This window comes from Tinamus guttatus, unplaced genomic scaffold (assembly GCF_059628265.1).
Source record: "Tinamus guttatus ecotype Peru unplaced genomic scaffold, ASM5962826v1 Tinamus_guttatus_pri_ptg000044l, whole genome shotgun sequence".
Lineage (NCBI taxonomy): Eukaryota > Metazoa > Chordata > Aves > Tinamiformes > Tinamidae > Tinamus > Tinamus guttatus.
In genome coordinates this window covers 422,162-438,752 of record NW_028288578.1, presented here as the reverse complement: position 1 = coordinate 438,752, position 16,591 = coordinate 422,162, and the positions used below count along the sequence as shown (strand labels likewise).

The window sequence follows — 16,591 nt, the reverse complement described above, 5'->3', positions numbered from 1 at the left end:
CACCGGCTCTCCCACCGGGGGCGGGTCTCGAACACGCGTCTTCCCCGCCCCGCGGGGCGCCTGCGCCCTTACAGCGCGGGGACGAGGCGGGGCGGGGGCGTGGCGAGAGCGGGCCAATGGGAGCGCCGCTTGCTGGCAGGCGGGCGGCGGGGCGGCCATGGCGTAGGCGGGGCGCGCGGCGGCGCCGGGTGTGTGGCCGCCGGGGGGGCAGCGGCCGCGGCCCCGCTGAGCGCCCGCAGCCGCGGCGGGGCCCGCGGAGCCGGCGAGCGGCGCCCGCACCCTGGCGAGCCGCGACGCGGCGGGAGCGGCGGCGGGAGCGGGCTCGGGCGGGGGGGAGCAGCAGGAGCCGCCGGCCGCGCCGCCGCCCACACCGCACAAGAGGATGAAGAAGCGCAAGGAGCTCAACGCCCTCATCGGCCTCGACGGCCGTCGCAAGAAGCCCGCCAAGAAGGGCTCGGGCCACCGGCTTCTGCGCACCGAGCCGCCCGCCTCCGACTCCGAGTCGAGCTCCGAGGAGGACGAGTTCGCGGCGCCCGGCGCGCGGGGCCGCATCGCGCGGTGAGCGGGGCTGTCGCGCGATCCCCCCGGCACCGGGGCGCCCCGGGCCGCCTCGGCACCGCAGGGAGCTCCCGTAGCGCGTCCCGCCGCCTCCCGGCCGTGGAGCAGCTGTTCCTGGCGCGGCTTCCAGGGAAGCCTCGCTGGGAGCAGCCCACCGGCAGCAGCCGTGTCTGCGTGCCCTAGGCGTGTTTTTTTTTTTTTCCCGCAAAACTTCTTGGGCTTCTCCAGCCGAAGCGTGGGTGCTTTTCCAGTGCCGCTCCGTGAATGGACTGACGGCCCTTGAAACTTTTGTAGGCACTGCTGAATATTCACAACCCGTTGTGTTTGTTTTCCCCAGGGGAGATTATCTACGATGCTGCAAGTTCTGTTACCCGCTCTGTGCTTTTGTCATCCTTGCTGCTTGTGTGGTCGCCTGTGTTGGCTTAGTCTGGATGCAGGTAGCTCTCAAGGAAGATCTGGATGCGTTAAAGGAAAAGTTTAGAACTAGTAAGTATTGATGTAACTATAGCACTCAGACTTGCCTTGGACGTTATAACCGTTTCAGTGGCCTGTATGCTTATTCAGATCGTTGAAATACTAAGCAGATGAAGTACTCCTGACTCAAAGAGTTCCCTGAGACAAAATTATTTGCCTCGTTTGTCTTGAGGAACTTGCCTCAAAGAGCCTGCGGGATCTCAGGCAGGTATCATATGTGCTTGTCTGTCTGTGCTTCCTGAGAGGAGCAGCAGCACTTGGCCAGGTGGGCCTGAGGTGGCTTGCATGTACTCTTATAAAATTCCTGACTTTCCCTTGGGAATGCCCTCTTCCAAAGGGAGTCCCTACTGAAAAAGTACTAGTTGTTCATGTAAAAATAGTCTACAAAATTTTGCTGCTTTTCTGTAAACTTAATAGAAAATATTCTGCCTTGTCTTGAGCTGTTTTAAAGACTTCTAATATTTCTGCATAGATAGCTGTAATTTAAATGCTACTTCAATATTGCATTTTTTTTTCCTGTACATCTTTCTAATACCATCTTGCACTGGCCCATTTTTATTTAACTTTGGTCTAATGCAGTGTGTATCATGTGTAGAATTTACATGAAGCTTTCTGCTTGCTTGACTTGGATTTTCTCTGTGCATGTTAGATATCAGGACTGTAACTGCCCCTATAGTGCTGAAGTATAACAAACAAACAGTAAAATTTGCATGTAATGTGCAGTTGGTTCTCTATGATTCACCTCTGGAGAGAGATGTTTTGGTGTGCTTTATTTTAGTGGTATTTAAAAATCCTATATATTGATTAATGTGAGGGCAAACAGAAGAGCTTTGTGAGTGGAGCAGAAGGTAGCAAGGCCAAGGCTTCTCTAGCCACTTCAGGAAAGTTAACTTGTTAAGTTTTACCCAAGGAGCATCATTGCTGACTGCAGCTTTTGTCCTGTTAGTTCACTTAGAACTTTGTGTGCTGGACTTGGAAAAAATTACCCTTAAAAATATGACCAAAGCCCTTGAAATTGATTTTAAAAGTATGAGGAAGCTAGGGCTGAAGGTGAGGAGAAGGCATGATGTGCTTTTCCTAGAATATGATGTCAAAGGAGTATGTTTAGATGTTCTTTGCTGTTGGAGCCTGAGGCATCCTGGTAAGGTACATAGTGTTGCTGAGAGCGATGAGTAACTGGTGACTGATCCGCCTGCCAAGGTGGAACCTTCTGGCTGGTTAGAAGTGTGGGAAAGCCCTGCTGGTAGTTGTGCTTTTACACTCAGCTATACCCAACTCCTGAAGAGTTAGTTATGCCTGGAATTTGCCAGTTTGGGAAGACACTTTCAGTTACAGGCGCTGCCTTGTGCCCCTGACTGTGCTGAACAGCTCTGCTCTTCAGTAGCAGGTTTTGCCTTGTTCTGAATAAGCTAGCTGTTGGTCTTCACATTGGTCTATTTAAAGCAATAGCATGTACTGGCAGAAAGAGTTTTGCATGATGATGGTGTTGATTGGCTTCAGTGTAGTTAAGTTGCATCATACCTGTTGTACATAGACCTCTTTGTTAAAGAGTTTGCTTTGAGCTTACCATCCAGCAGTTACAGTCGTGTTTGTCTTCTCCTTAAGAGCAGTGATAGAAAAAGAGTACATTTAATCCTTCAGATAGTAATGAAATGGTCCCATATTTCCTTGTCACTATAATAGTTGTGTCTGAAAACTGTGTTGGAACCGCACTGAGACATAGCATTAAACAAGAGAAAAACAACCAACTCATACAGCAAGAATAACCTGGTTCCAAAATGTAACCTCCTACTTCAGGGAAGCAGATGGGTGGAGGGAGAGATTAAGGTGCCCAGATCAGTTTCTGCTATGGCAGGTTTTGAAAAACATCATCTTCTCAATCTTCATCTAAAGTCTTTCTTCATAAGAAGTTTACCTTGGCAGTATTTCTTTGTATTCTCCTCTGCTTAGAACAAAGCAAGTATGGTATGAAAGCTTTATTTATTTATTTTTATACAAGACTTCTTTGCATCTGGTAGTACAGTTAGAAGGGTAAAAATTACTGTAGTGTTTCCATTCAGTTTTTAAGTGTTGCTCAGAAAGTGTTTAATAATGCACTTTCCAAGTACAGCAGAAAACTCTGAGTAGGTTATTGAAACATATGGTGATGAGCACAGTAAGAGTGGTCTTATGGAAGATGTTTGGTACACAAGGCTCTGAAATCTGACGAGGAGCCACCAGATTCAGTATGAACTCTTGTGGAGAAGGTACACAAATGCAGAATCAGCTCTCAATCTGTTTCAGCTAAAATGGACCTTGTTAATCATCTTTTCAAGGTTACACTTCACAGAAGTGTTGTTTGGCTTTTAAGCTATCAATGCCTAAAAATATCTTGCAGAATTTGCTTCATTAAAAATGAAGTGTGTGTTTTGAAGGTGCATGTTCCTAGTTATGTATTTACAAGAACCCACAAGCCTAAAGGCATTCCCCTTTGACCCTGTGGATCACACATGGATGCTTGTGCAGGGAGCTGCCAGCTGTGTATTGTGTAGGTCCTGCTGCTCTGGAGCACTCCAGCTCTGCGTGGGCGGGTTGGAGTTGCAGGTTGGGAGAACCCTGTCATCTCCATCTCCAGACCTTTGCTGACTCGTTTCCTCCCAGGCCCTGGGGTTTAGCATTGCCTAATAGCATTTGCAGCTGAACAGCTTTGTCACTGCTGACCTGGAAGAGTTGCATTGTTGAGGCTTGGGCCATGTTTCCCACTTCAGGTAGTATGAACTGACTTTATTACCAGGGAACTTGTGATTTCTTTTACCAACAGACTTTAGTATGTAAGCTTCTGCAGTATTTTCTGAAAGTAATTTAATTGTCTTTGTCTCATGGGAGAACTGTAATCACCTTAATCTGTTTGGAATTCACTTTATGGTCAGCAGCCCCTTTGTAGGCTTGAAAAGGGCATAAAGGTTCACATCACAGGCTGCCTTTGCACTAGTACTGTTGGCAGTTCTTATTTATAATTCTGTTACTATTCCATGTCCTTCTGTGGCAGTAATACAGGATAAATGCACTGCTTAGCTGTTGAGGGTTACCAGAATGACGGTACTATAATATGTAGCTTGCAAAGTGTTAAGTTTAGTGCAGTCTCTACAAATACAAATGCTTCTTGGACTAAAAAACAGGTGCTGCTCCAAACAAGCATCTTCAGAACAGGCAATGAACTGTTGTAGACTGTGTTGTCTTTGATTGTTGTGGATATGTAGATGCTGCTGCTTGTAAAGTTTATTGCCTTTACAGGATTGTTTAGCTGGACTTCTTTTTTTCTTATTTTTAGTGGAATCTAATCAGAAGACATCATTCCAGGAAATTCCTAAACTGAATGAAGATTTGCTGCAGAAGCAAAAACAACTAGAACAAATTGAGACTGGAGAGCTAGGGCTAAATAAAATTTGGATAAATATTACAGAAATCAATAAACAGGTGAGAGGAATCAGTGTCCGACTTTGAAAAAGTCGAAGTGCTCACTTCAAATTTACTTGTTTATATAAAATGTAAAGCTGCTAACAAACTTGAGTACTGTTTTCATCAAGTGTAGTGCTGAGCTGTTCTCTAAGGACTTCTGCAAACATGTGCTAACTTTTCTTTTGAATTTAAAATGGGATTTTAGTCTCACTATTAACAAAACAAAAAAGTAGAACATCTGGTTGCACTGGACCCTGATTACAAAGAGGAGAAATTAAGCAACTCATGAGAAGGCTTAAGGCAGAGTTTAAAGGAACCTCACAGCTTTACAGTTCTCTAGTTTCCTGATATTTGACATTTCAGCTCTGAGGAGAGTATCTGCAAACACTTTTCACGAGTGTGGAAAGAAGCTGCAAGAATCGGACAATGAAAACTCAGAATGCTATACTGATGTTTTGTGAATCTGAATTGTGCTCATGCATACTCAGAACCTGAGGAATAAGGAAGGGTGTTGCCAGCAGGTTGAGAGAGGGGATCCTTCCCTTTTGCTTGGCCCTGGTGATGGTGGGTCTGGTGCTGGCCTCCACAGTGCAAGAGAGATGGGGGGCTCCTGCAGTGAGCCCAGCCAAGGCCAAGAAGGTGGTTAAGGGACCGGAGCATATGAGAGTGTTTTCATATGAGAAAAGGCTGGGGTTGTTTTGCCTAGAGAAGGCAAGACTTGGCAGAGGATGGAGGAAGCAGATTTTATCAGTGCACGTGAGCATCTGAAGGGAAGGCACAAATTTAGACTGCCCCAGTAACAGAGGAAGGACTGCCCAGTGGCAGAGGGTTGCACTGAGTGATCTCCAAAGGTCTCTTCCAACCTCAGCCATTCTGTGGGCTGGTGTAAGTCTTAGCTCTATTTACTGGGGTGGAACTAAGCCACCTAACAAAGTTATTTCTTCAGATGGTGTGTGTGTTTGTGCTCCAAATGGAGCACCCAGCAAGGCTCTTCCTGAAGTTCATGCCTTGGAGAGTAGAAGTTTGGAGCTGGTGACTGTCAGGAGGTGGGGAGGGATGTGAGACAGAAACAACAAAACTAACCCAAAAGAAAAAAAAAGAAAACCCCAAGCCAAATAAAACCCTGCCTGCTGTTGGTGCTTTGTCTTGAAATCTAAAGAGTATTTAGGTACAAGAGTATTTAAGAGTATTTTAGTACAGGGGTGATTAGGTGTTTAATGGAGCGCACAAATATATTTGAAAACCTGAGGCAAGCAATTGTTTTCTTTTGCTTGTGACAATATGTGCTCTCCACAGATACTTATGTGCTTAGTAGGACTTTCAAAATGCTGTTGTCTGCACCTGGATGTTAAAGACCTTTGGCACATGGCTCTTGCAGGCTCCCAGTTCCTTCAGGTTCTGGTTACAATCCGATCCAGCTTTTCTGAGGAACAAAACTTAGTTACTATTTTCTGTGAGTTTTTGGGATGTACTGTTGGGAATTGAGTTCAGCCAATATTCACAGCTGTGGAACTAGAGATGCTACAAGCCAACTGGACCAAGTTGGCCTATTGTAAAACAATTCCTCAGCTTGGGAGACAACTGCTGCTTCCCCAAAGAAAGAGAGTTTTATCTGTTCTGCTTCAGGGCTGTCAAATGTGAGAAGAAATACCTGTCCATTTATTTCAATTACTAATGACTGCAAACTGATCTCAATGATAGCTTTAGCAATTAATGAGCAACTTGTAGCTGCTTATAGTTTAATTGGCAGCCTCTTGGCACTGAACTCATCCATTATACAGTTTCTTGATTTTCCACTTCTATTGCAAAGAATTTGAATGACCCATGTACTTTGTCTGCCCTTCACTCACCGGAGAGAGGATAGAGATAGAGATCTGCATAGAGAAGTTGCATGGCTTCTGTTGAGCAGGTGTGATTGCCAAATACATGACGTGTTTCTTCCTTTTAAAGGTGTTGCACTCTTTAAATTTTTCTTGGGCAACAGCTTACACAATAGTACTCCCTATTGCAGAAGCTCTTCCTTTTCCCCTTCTGTTTTTTATTCATTTTTTGAGGAGGGCAAAAATAAACTTGCTCCAATTGTAAGAGGCAAAACTGATCCCTAATATAGTTTAAGTAGGGCTTCTAACTTACAGAAACAGAGGTGTTTAGTGTTTCCTTTTTTTTGTTTTGTTTTTTTTGTTTCTATGCCAGCAGTTAATCTACTTTTGTTGGGAAGGTCAGAATCAGAATTCTTGACTAATTCTAATATTCCTCTTTGGATTTAGGTATCACTATTGACCTCAACAGTAAATCATCTCAAAACCAGTATCAAGTCTGCTTCTGATTTGATTATTCTTCCTGTCACTGTAGAGAAACTCCAGAAGGCAAGTAATGCACGTGTGGCTATTTGTAAATGCATCCTGTAGCACTAAGCTGCAGCTGGGCTGTTTGGGACAGCAATAATAGAAGTTACTTGAAATTCCTGTGTGAAATATTTGCTTCTCTCTTGTTTTTGCTTTTCATATATTTTGGATAATCCTAAAATAACTTATGGCAGATGAGAACTCAAAGCTCTTGGCTCTCCCTTTTTGGAGATGTGTATGTTTCTGACTGTGCAATGTTGTCGCATCTTCACCTTGGAGATGATCTTTCTAATTGATATCCTTCAAAATTTCTCATCCTCCCAGAAGGTCTGTCTGCAACTCAGTAATTCTGAATGTGAATAGATATTGTGTTTAAGTTTTGATATTTTGGTGGCTTGTTTTAACAGAAAAGGAAACAGATTGGTTTTTGCAAAGTGTTTTGAACTTGAGCAGTGTAGTCCTCTGTCTGGCTCTGTGTTTGTTGTCTTGAGTAAAGCAGAAGTCTAAAATCAGGAGTAGTTGCCTGGCATTCTAATATTCAGCATGTGCACAGTAAAGATAACGCTAATGTGTCTAGGGTACACAACAGAAATCAGAATATCAGTTATATATGTTTCTTTATACTAACAGTTGTCTGTCATGTTCCTCTAAACTAGAATAGGGTGTATTTTACCATTCCAAAACATCTCAGATTTTCTTATATTTTAAGGCTAGTCTGTTCTAAACTTTTTCTAAAAATGACAAAAAGCTTTATAGTCTCTACTTGCAGAGCATATTTCACCATAAACTGTGGTAGGATTTTTTTTTTATATCATCTCTTGAAAGAAAGGCCAAGTGAGTGACAGAAGTGCACTTAAAGTGACTTATCAAAGATCTGGCTTATTTATTACAGTTTAAAAAAAAAAAAAAAAAAAAAAAAAGTTGTGCTAATGGCAGCCCATTTGTGTTTGTGGCTTTTTCGAGTTTCCACTTACCATAATTTCTTGTTGCTACAAAATTAACACATACGAACAAGCTAGTTCATATGTATCTAATATGCTAAGTAATTAATGTGGTTTGGCCAGTCAGGCTGCTAGGATTTCTTTTTGAAGAGGAATATGGAACTGTTTCCTAAATTTATAATTTACTGTTATGAGCATACTGGATCTTTTACGCTGTCATTTCAGAGGTCTGTCTTAAGGTAGTACTTGAAGTCCAGAACCTGCACCAACTTTTAACATACATATGGAAAAGAGTGACAGATTTGGTGTCATTTTTCTTGCTGCCTTTAGAATAGTATTAGCAATACAAAGCAGTCCTGGGGTCAATAAGTTCCATCATGCAGTGACTGCCAAGTAGGTCATGTTTCCTGTTGAGATAAGTCCATCTTTGGTCACATTTCACAGAAGTTGAAGACCTTGAATATAGTGTTAGAAAATTTGAGTTGGAGTCTCTGCTGCTGAGCCAGTGTGTGGTGTTTACACTCCGTGATGGCTGTTTTGCATGTACACTGGAAGGCTGATGTAATAAAAACTCATCTGGAATCTTTCCAGAAAGTATGTGATGAGATATTGAGCATAGGAAAGCTGTTCCAGGGTTTCAACGCAGCAATTATAAAGTTTAAGTTTTGTGTTAAAGCAATAGGTTCCAAAGACTCAAGCTTCTTTTGACTTTTGGTAGTGTGTGTCCCCCCAATGCCTTTAATCACAGGAGAATGTCCGAGGGTGTAGGTGGTAGCCTGTCCTTTGATAATCCTGGGGAAAATGTCTTGCTCAACTATTAACTCTATTCCCCTGTCTTTGCAATTGCCTACCTCTTTTGAAGAAAGGCTACTCCTGTTGAAATTGGGCTTTCACAAGCCTTCCCCGAAGACAAAATTCCTGAAAATATGGAGCTGCTGCTATGAGTGTCCTGAAGTATTGCTGAGAGAGTTGCCCTGGCACAGACATTGGGTTCTCAAAATAATGAAAGCTGCTAAAGACTTCCTGAGGTCCCTTGGGACACAGAGATGGTGTGTTGAACAACGGCTCAGGCTTGGAGAAGATGGAGCTGGAGGAAGATGTGTAGGTGTCATTTAATATGTTCTGGGCAGGTAGAGAATCTCTGAGAGTGTCCTGAAAGCCTATGGATATAAGAGGGTCATAGGAAGACTGGATTTTACATGGGTTGTTTGTTCTAATGAGAATCCAACATTAAAAAACAGGGGAGTAAGAAGCATAGAGGTGTGCTCTGTGTCTCAATACATTAATTTATATGAACCTGTTCATGGGTGTTTTAGCTGATAGAGTCTGACTGTGCTGGGTGCCATGTGGTCATCTAATAAACTGCAGCATTTTAGAATAGTTTCTAAAGTAAAAGGCAAAAAGGAGGATGCAAATGGGTGAAGACATAGGATGCAGTAGCCTAAGGAAAGGTAGCAAACCATTATGGCTGTAGGTGCTGATTTTGTGGGGATAGAGGTGGCTTTCCTGATACTTCACAGTAGTTCTTTCACTTTAGAAAAGTCAATAGTTGCTTGAAATCTGATCAACAATCTTTGGGAGAATAGCGACGTGTCATTTTTAGAGAATGTTAAAGCAGGATAAATGGAGGTTGACATCATATTTAGTAAAAATACTGCCTATAGAGAGGGGATAAACTGTCTTTAAGTCAGCATTTTTATTAATGAATGTTTACATTGCTTTGGGAATAGCAAACACACCATTTTGGTTATCTAGGAAAAAGAAGATATTTATATTTATACACATGCATTCACTCACTCTGAAGGTATAAAGAGTGTTTGTTCATTTTGAGGCCCTGAGCTGTGGTGGGTATAATTGGCAGCTTTTCATGCAAAGGAAGCTCTGAATGCTCCAACTCAGTTGCATATTTTTGTGGCAATCTTCTTATAGCTTCATTAATTATTGTGTTTAGCTGATTGCAACTTTGAAGTGGAGGAGCACTGAGGTTTTATGTCTACTCCTTTCTTCCAGACGGTAGCAAACATAGGTAGCACACTAACCAGTGTTTCTCATGATGTTGAAAATCTGCAGACAGCAATTGAAGAATACAAGAAATCCATAGAAGCACTCCAAAATGATGTGGTAAGAAAATGTGCTAATTTAAGCCTGCATCTTTAAAGCTTATCTGTCTAATTAGAAACAAATTTTAAAATTGCATGAGGTTCTGCCTTGTGCCAAGAATACTTTGCAAGTCTGGGTAGGGGCTGGGTTGGTATGTTAATCTCCACTAATCCCATAAGACCTGTGTGGCATCTGCTATAAGGTACCAAGTATGTATTTTTTAGAGCCAAAAATCATTGATTCCCATTGCAATTTTCATGATGCAGATTTGTTGCTTCCCACTCTGCAGATGTGGAGCTCTTTGTTTTGCAGGATGCTGCTTATGGTAACTATCCACACTGCCTTAACAACAGGGGATGGTAAAATTGTTTAGGGATAGTTTGTGGAGCTTCTGGTAGCATTAAGGGTCCGAGCAAGGAAGAAATTAGTGACAGTCATTACCAGAAGTTACTTCCTGCTTCTACCACTTAGGGTGGAAATACTTAATGGAAATAAAGTAAATAAAAAAGAATTCTTCAGTTAAGCAACTCTATGGGATTACTTAAAATATTATTTTTATCTGCAATTTTTCTTGTATGTTATAAAGCTCGACTGAGTTATGTCTGCAGTGAATGCTGCAAAATGTTGTAGATATGACAGTGTGTATAGTAACAAAGAAATGTGCATCATAAAACTTCATTAAAGGAGGATAGCTAATTTGGGAGTTGTTTTTTTAAAAAAACTACTTTAGATACTAGGTATTTGAAGGAGAAAAATTGCTCTTCTCTATTTTCTTTAGTTAAAATATTGCATGTATTACAAATGTGAGCTTAGTAGTTGTATCAAAACACCCTTAGCTATGATCTTCCTGATCTTAAAAGCTTAGTGTTCTGTTACAGATATTTGGTACATAACTTTCTGCTTCTTTCATTAGAAGGAATTAAAGCAGATGCCTTCGCTTCCTTCCATCGTTACACCAAGCACTCAGATAAATCAGACAGAAAACTGCAAACAGGTATTTTTCCTCCTTGCATAAGGAATATTGGTACAAGTACCACTATTTTTGATAAATTATAGTGTCAAAAAAGTAGTTTTGTGAAGGCCGAATGCCAGTGACGTTTTTCAAAACCAAGTGCAAGATAATTTTATTGTAGTTTGTTCCTCTGTATGTCTGACAACATGGTAGTGTGGAATTACTTTCTGTGTGCTTTCACTGGGTGAGGAGTAGGACTGCCGTGCCTATCAAACAAGATATAGATGTACTTTGCTCATGTAAATGGCAGTGTTATAAATGACTTTATATTGAAAGGGGTTTATGGTAGGTATTTGGTGATCTGAGCAAATCTGGGAGTGGCACGTGTTGAGTCACCCTCAAGGTGACTAAGGCACATAAAGCAGGACTTCAGGAAGAGAAAATGACTGAGTGGTTAGCTGGAATGCCTTGGAGTGAAGTATGGTACATTGATATATATATATATGTGTATATATATGTGTATATATATGTGTATATACAGACACACATATGTGTGTTTATATTTAATATAGTCATTTTTTTCCTCAAAAGTGAATCTCTTACCATAAACCCTGCACATGCTTCTTTGGGGAACCAAGTCGTTTGTACAGTTACTAACAAAGCTTGACCTGGAAAAACGAATGAATGGGCTTTGTGTGTTGTTTGCTGGCACAGTTGAATTGATTACACTAGCAGCAAAGAGGTTAGCCCTGAGGAAAATTTCAGTTTCAGACTTTGAAAGCTGGAATAACTTCCTTTAAGCTTCCAGTTGGATGGTTTTGGCAGTTTCTGTGGGAAGCCGGTCTGAAGTCTGCCTGATTTAACTGGGTCAGTCATTATCTTGTTAACAGCAAGAATGTTGCACCAGTTGAGTAAACTCACGTGTTCTGGTTTTATATTTCAGGAAAGCCAGTCCCTGCATACAGTTTTGGAGGAGCTAAATAATACTGCAGTGATGTACCAGAAGTTGAATGACATAAAGCTTCTACACGTGGATTCTGCCATTGGTAATCTAAGCCAGCGGGTTACACTGTTGGAAAGCTCTCTGGTTGCTGTGAATAACCTGGACAAAAGAGACAACTCGTCTACCAGTGTGGTAAGTGTTTGGTATCTGTGGGTATCTGCTCAAGAAAGTAATCTGAATACTTTCCATATGGTAAATACGTAGCTTTTCAAAGCCTAACTGAAAGAAAATCTCAAAGTGAAACTTGAGAGGATTAGTATTTCATATTAAAAGGCCGGAAACTGCTTTATCTGTTTAAAAACAAGTAGCAACATTAGGAAAATCTCAGAAAGTCATTTTGTCCCTGCAGAAGTTACAGAAAAATGCGCAAAACACTGCACAGTTGCCCAAGTCTTAAACTTTGCAATGGGAGAGGATTCACAAACCTGTTGAACTATGTTGGGGAAAAGCACTTTGACATGTGAAGAGTCTGTTAACGCCAGTGAGGCGTTCAATGGGCCTCTGGATTTTTCAGCAATCAGTACTTAAAAGCTCAAAAAGGATTTAAATATTCTTTTGGGTCCTTCCAGTGTTTTCTGTATGCCCTACTGGGATTAATCACTGAACATTCATTCTGCAGGTATAGCAACAAGAAATATGCTGATGTTGCTATGGTAAACTACATAACCAACTCTTTCATAGTATTTTTTTCTAGTTTGCATTTGCTCTGCTTTGTTCTTGCATCATGCCTGCCAAAATTGAAGGAAAACTATAAAACAGTAAGCAAATGAATAAACTCTGCTCTTCATCTTTTTTGTAGAATGATGTAACTACCTCTCTAAATGTGGAAAAGGAAGATCAGCTCAACAACGGAATTCATTCAGATAAAGAATTGAAGGTAAAATAAGGGAAAATTCTGCTGGATTAGTAGACCCTGCCATTGTCTTTATAATTATTTCAAATAGGAATTAATTGGGGAGTAACCTGTAAGCAAGCTAAGCCTGCTTAGGCAGGTGAGTGAACTAGTTGCACTATCAGTTCTAGGCTTAGGTTAATGTGACTACGTAATAAGACAAGCTCAGAGGGCTTTAGGAGTTCTTAACTCGAACTATAATCTGGAACCCACTCAGAGAATGAGCAAAACATCAGTCCAGATGCAGAATATGGTAGGTTTGCTTTGGGCATGCGGTAGCTCCTACGTCAGTGTATTCAGTGTTGCAGGCAAACGTTTGTAACAACTATGTAATTCAGTTAATGTTTTGACTGCTCATTCCATGTACATTCATGGTGATGGATTTATTAGGAGTTTCCAGAATCCTAATAAAATGTCACAATCTCATGTATGTGCAAAATTCAGCAAATTCTAAAGAATTACTGTACCTTTTCAGGTTGAGGTTCTGATTCTGTCGTCGTCTTACGAACTGTGTGAATTTGTTCTTTCCATAGTGTGTTTGTGAGGTTGTTTTGTTGTTGTTTTTCTTTTTAATTTTTAGTTATTTAAAACTTGATCAGCCTGGAAATTAGAAACCCATTGAAAAGTACAGACATGCCTAAAATGAATTCTTTCTGATTTACATGAAGGGTTGTTCTTAAGAAAAATATTCTCTACATATGCAGGAAACAGGAATTAGAAATTCTCAGGTATTAAAACTAAAAGAGGAGCTTCAGATGATCACTGCTCTCTCAGTCAGCAAGTCAGCAAATGACGGATCTGCTGAGGCATCAACGAATGGTAAGAACCAAATGTAACAGTAATCCCTAAAGCTGAAGTTTCATTATGTAATTCAAAGAATATTTAATGAAGGTAAATAATTCAGAATGTTTTCTTAGGAATTTGGTGAGGATTCATTAATTCAAAGTGGTAGGAATGTAGCGCCTCTAAAACTGAAAACTCTGTAGTTTGAAGACGGCTTTCCGTTGCGTAGTAGGATTGATGTGTGTTATTACTTGTATTTAACTGAACGTATTTGAAGGCATATGGTGATTAAATGCTCGATTGTCAGACTCATCAAAATATGTCAGGCCATTTGTGAAAGTTTGTCCCTGGTACTGTTATCTATTTTACTTTTTCAAAAGCTTAGTGTAACAGAGGAAAAGTCTAACTTTGCATTAACTTACCTCAATTCTGCACATTCTGCTGTCTGTATTTGGACAGTGCTGAGGATGAGAAGACTCAAAGCAGTTTGCTGCATTAGAATTCTGCTGTTCTTTCATTAATTACCAAAATCAGAAGTTTGCACCTCACTGGAAGGATAGTTAATGTTAGAATTCCTTTTGCAAAATTACTCTTACTGTTTGTCTATAATAATTGCTTGTTTGAGGTATAGACAAGTATTTTTTCCCTCATAGAGGGGGGAGAAGATAAAAGCAGCCCCAGGTGGACAGATGCACATTAAATTAGTAAAGCTTGTTGAAGACTTTCTGACTGGGAGGTGCCATTTTCCAAACAACTATTCTGTGTATGAGGTGTACAAGCATATGTTCTTTCCTTCTGCTCTTCATGCTGTTGATGAGACTGGGTGGCATCCTGCTATATTTCTGCTAAACGTTTTCACACCATTCTTATCCCATACAATGTTGTATCCACAATGCAAAGTTTCTTAATTTTACTGGCTTTTTGTTTCTATTACTTGAATTCTGTGGCATTAGTAAGACTAATAGAAATTGTTTTGCAACAGTTGGAAGTAGTACGACTGCTACAGCAAAGCCCACAGACCTTCCAAGGCTGACTTCAAGGTCAGCTGATGACAACAGAGAGAACCAACAGCTGAGACGTCTGTCCTTACCAGGAGTATCAAGCATACAAGGTTTGTCTTCTAACCTATCCTTTTCTTTCCTAAATAGTTTGCCTAAATGCTTAGGAGGAGGTAAGTGCATGGGGAATTATGGAAACGTGTCAGTACAGATTAAAAAAAAAAAATCAAAACTTTTGAGAAGCTTGGTCTTGTGAAAAAGGAGCGGAGGAAATGGACCCTAGCCTGTAAAATAGAAGAAATTATAATTTACAGACGAGTGTGCACTAAGGTGAATTTTAAATGTTTCTAGTTCGGAACTATTGTGCCAAGTGTTAAAGCAAAGATTGGAGGAGTAATTAAGAGTTGAATTAGTGCTGAAGAAAAATGAAGTAGGTGTGGGTGTGCAGTAACTTTTTTTTTTTTGAGAACTGCCTGGAATGAATGGCTTCTGGATCTTGCTGTTCAGCCTTTTCAGCTGCTAAAAGGGCAATGCTTTGCACCAGGAAATGAATAGACACTTTTCCCTTACATGATCTGCTCTGTTGGTATAGCAACAGTCACTCAGAGCTTGCTTTTGTGGAAGACAACTGCATCTTTATGCAGCTAGTGGTTATAGAGTGGGTTATTAGTTGTGGGCTTGAAATGGAGATTATTTTTCCAGAATAACTATAATTTAATACATAAATCTTTGTGCTTTTTCTCCTAAACTTTTACTTGCAGCTTGACACAACACAGAAGGAAAGCAACATACTTGGAGATGCTTTATATAACTTAACACCTAATGCAGTAAAACTGGAAGAGCAGCATACAGGATATTCTTGTGTGCTTCAAAAATTACTTTTAAGGCATTGTTCTCTTTGCAGATCTTCAAAATTGGTTTGAAAAAGCAACTGGTGATGCTGATGGAAAACTATCCTATGAAGATCTTCAAAAGCTACTTGATTTTACAGTCGAAGAGTTGCAGAGCTTTAAGAAATTTGATGCAGATGGAGATGAAAAATACTCATTACAAGAACTGAGATTAGCTTTAGGTGTATAGAGTATAGAGTATTAAGAAATGTAATACTGATGGATGCTACTGTAGCTGAAGGAAACTACAGGAGATAAAAACATTGTCTGCACTTTCTCATTTTTTTGAGCTGAATTACTGTACACATTGCCACTCCTTCATTTGTGTTTGATAAAAAGAAATTTACTAATTTAAAGTAGATAGGATATGATATTGGGACTGTGTCAAAATCCAGAAATATCCCAAACTTACCAGAAACATTTTCCTGTCACTTTTCCTTTCCAAAGGAGCTCTAGGTTTTTAATTTAGAATGTGTACATATAAAAACAAACCCATGGTTTTCTATTTCACTGAAATTTGCCTTAAATTAGAGAGCTGCACTTTATGTAGAGCAGAAAGAAATCTGTCTTGTAAAGATGGGCTTTTTCTGCTTGTAAATATTTGAAATAGAGTAAATTATGCATATTTAAGGAGAAGTTTCTATTGGGACTTGTTGCTAGTAAACATGTTTATTAGATAGACTGAACCTAAACTGGGTCATTGAGAGCTTCAGCTAAAGTTTTAATTTTGTTTAAGTATGTCCTTGAATGAGTTTGGACTCAGGTGGAGGAAGGTGGGGCTGGTAAATTATGCCCACCTATAGCAGAACTTATTTTTAGAGAAGGGGTGAAAATTTTTATATCATGAGTCTATAGGAGCAATTACCTACCCAGCACTTGGGTTTTCACTTCAGCATTTCTTTTAGCTTTGCTGTATTGCATTCAGATTGCCTTTTTGTGGTTGTTGCTTTTTGAGATGGAGATGATAATCAAAAATATTGGAGAACTTTAACAAATGTTTAAGAGGTAGAAGTTTGCAGAGTGGCTTGCTGAATGTCCCCCAAATAGTTCTCGTCTCCGCTGTGCAGAGGCAGGATCAGGAGTGCTCTTGGTTTGCTCACTGGTCCCTGCAGATCTTTCTGCTGCGCTGCCGATGCTGCTGGTTTCTTCCACTCGTTGTTCTTTGTGTCACTCTGAGTAAAGCTCCTTGTCCTTTTGTGAGCAGCTGGGGAAGCTCT

At 40.6% G+C, this 16,591-nt stretch overlaps 1 protein-coding gene across 1 annotated transcript; it reads left to right on the top strand.

Moving 5' to 3' along the window:
- Nucleotides 1-287: 287 nt before the first annotated feature.
- On the top strand, nt 288-16,591 carry EFCAB14 (EF-hand calcium binding domain 14). Its single transcript, XM_088536533.1, has 11 exons — nt 288-558; nt 896-1,044; nt 4,343-4,488; nt 6,738-6,836; nt 9,767-9,877; nt 10,770-10,850; nt 11,752-11,943; nt 12,611-12,688; nt 13,408-13,522; nt 14,469-14,597; nt 15,389-16,591. The coding sequence occupies exons 1-11, from the start codon at nt 383-385 to the stop codon at nt 15,562-15,564; spliced, it is 1,452 nt and encodes a 483-aa protein (XP_088392659.1). The 5' UTR covers nt 288-382; the 3' UTR covers nt 15,565-16,591.

Bases quoted from the DNA above. Each gene is read 5' to 3' on its own strand.
- EFCAB14 (XM_088536533.1), top strand. From the start codon at position 383: ATGAAGAAGCGCAAGGAGCTCAACGCCCTCATCGGCCTCGACGGCCGT. The intron at 6,837-9,766 runs GCAAGTAATGCA...CCTTTCTTCCAG, and splicing joins CTGTAGAGAAACTCCAGAAG to ACGGTAGCAAACATAGGTAG. The intron at 10,851-11,751 runs GTATTTTTCCTC...TTTATATTTCAG, and splicing joins AGACAGAAAACTGCAAACAG to GAAAGCCAGTCCCTGCATAC.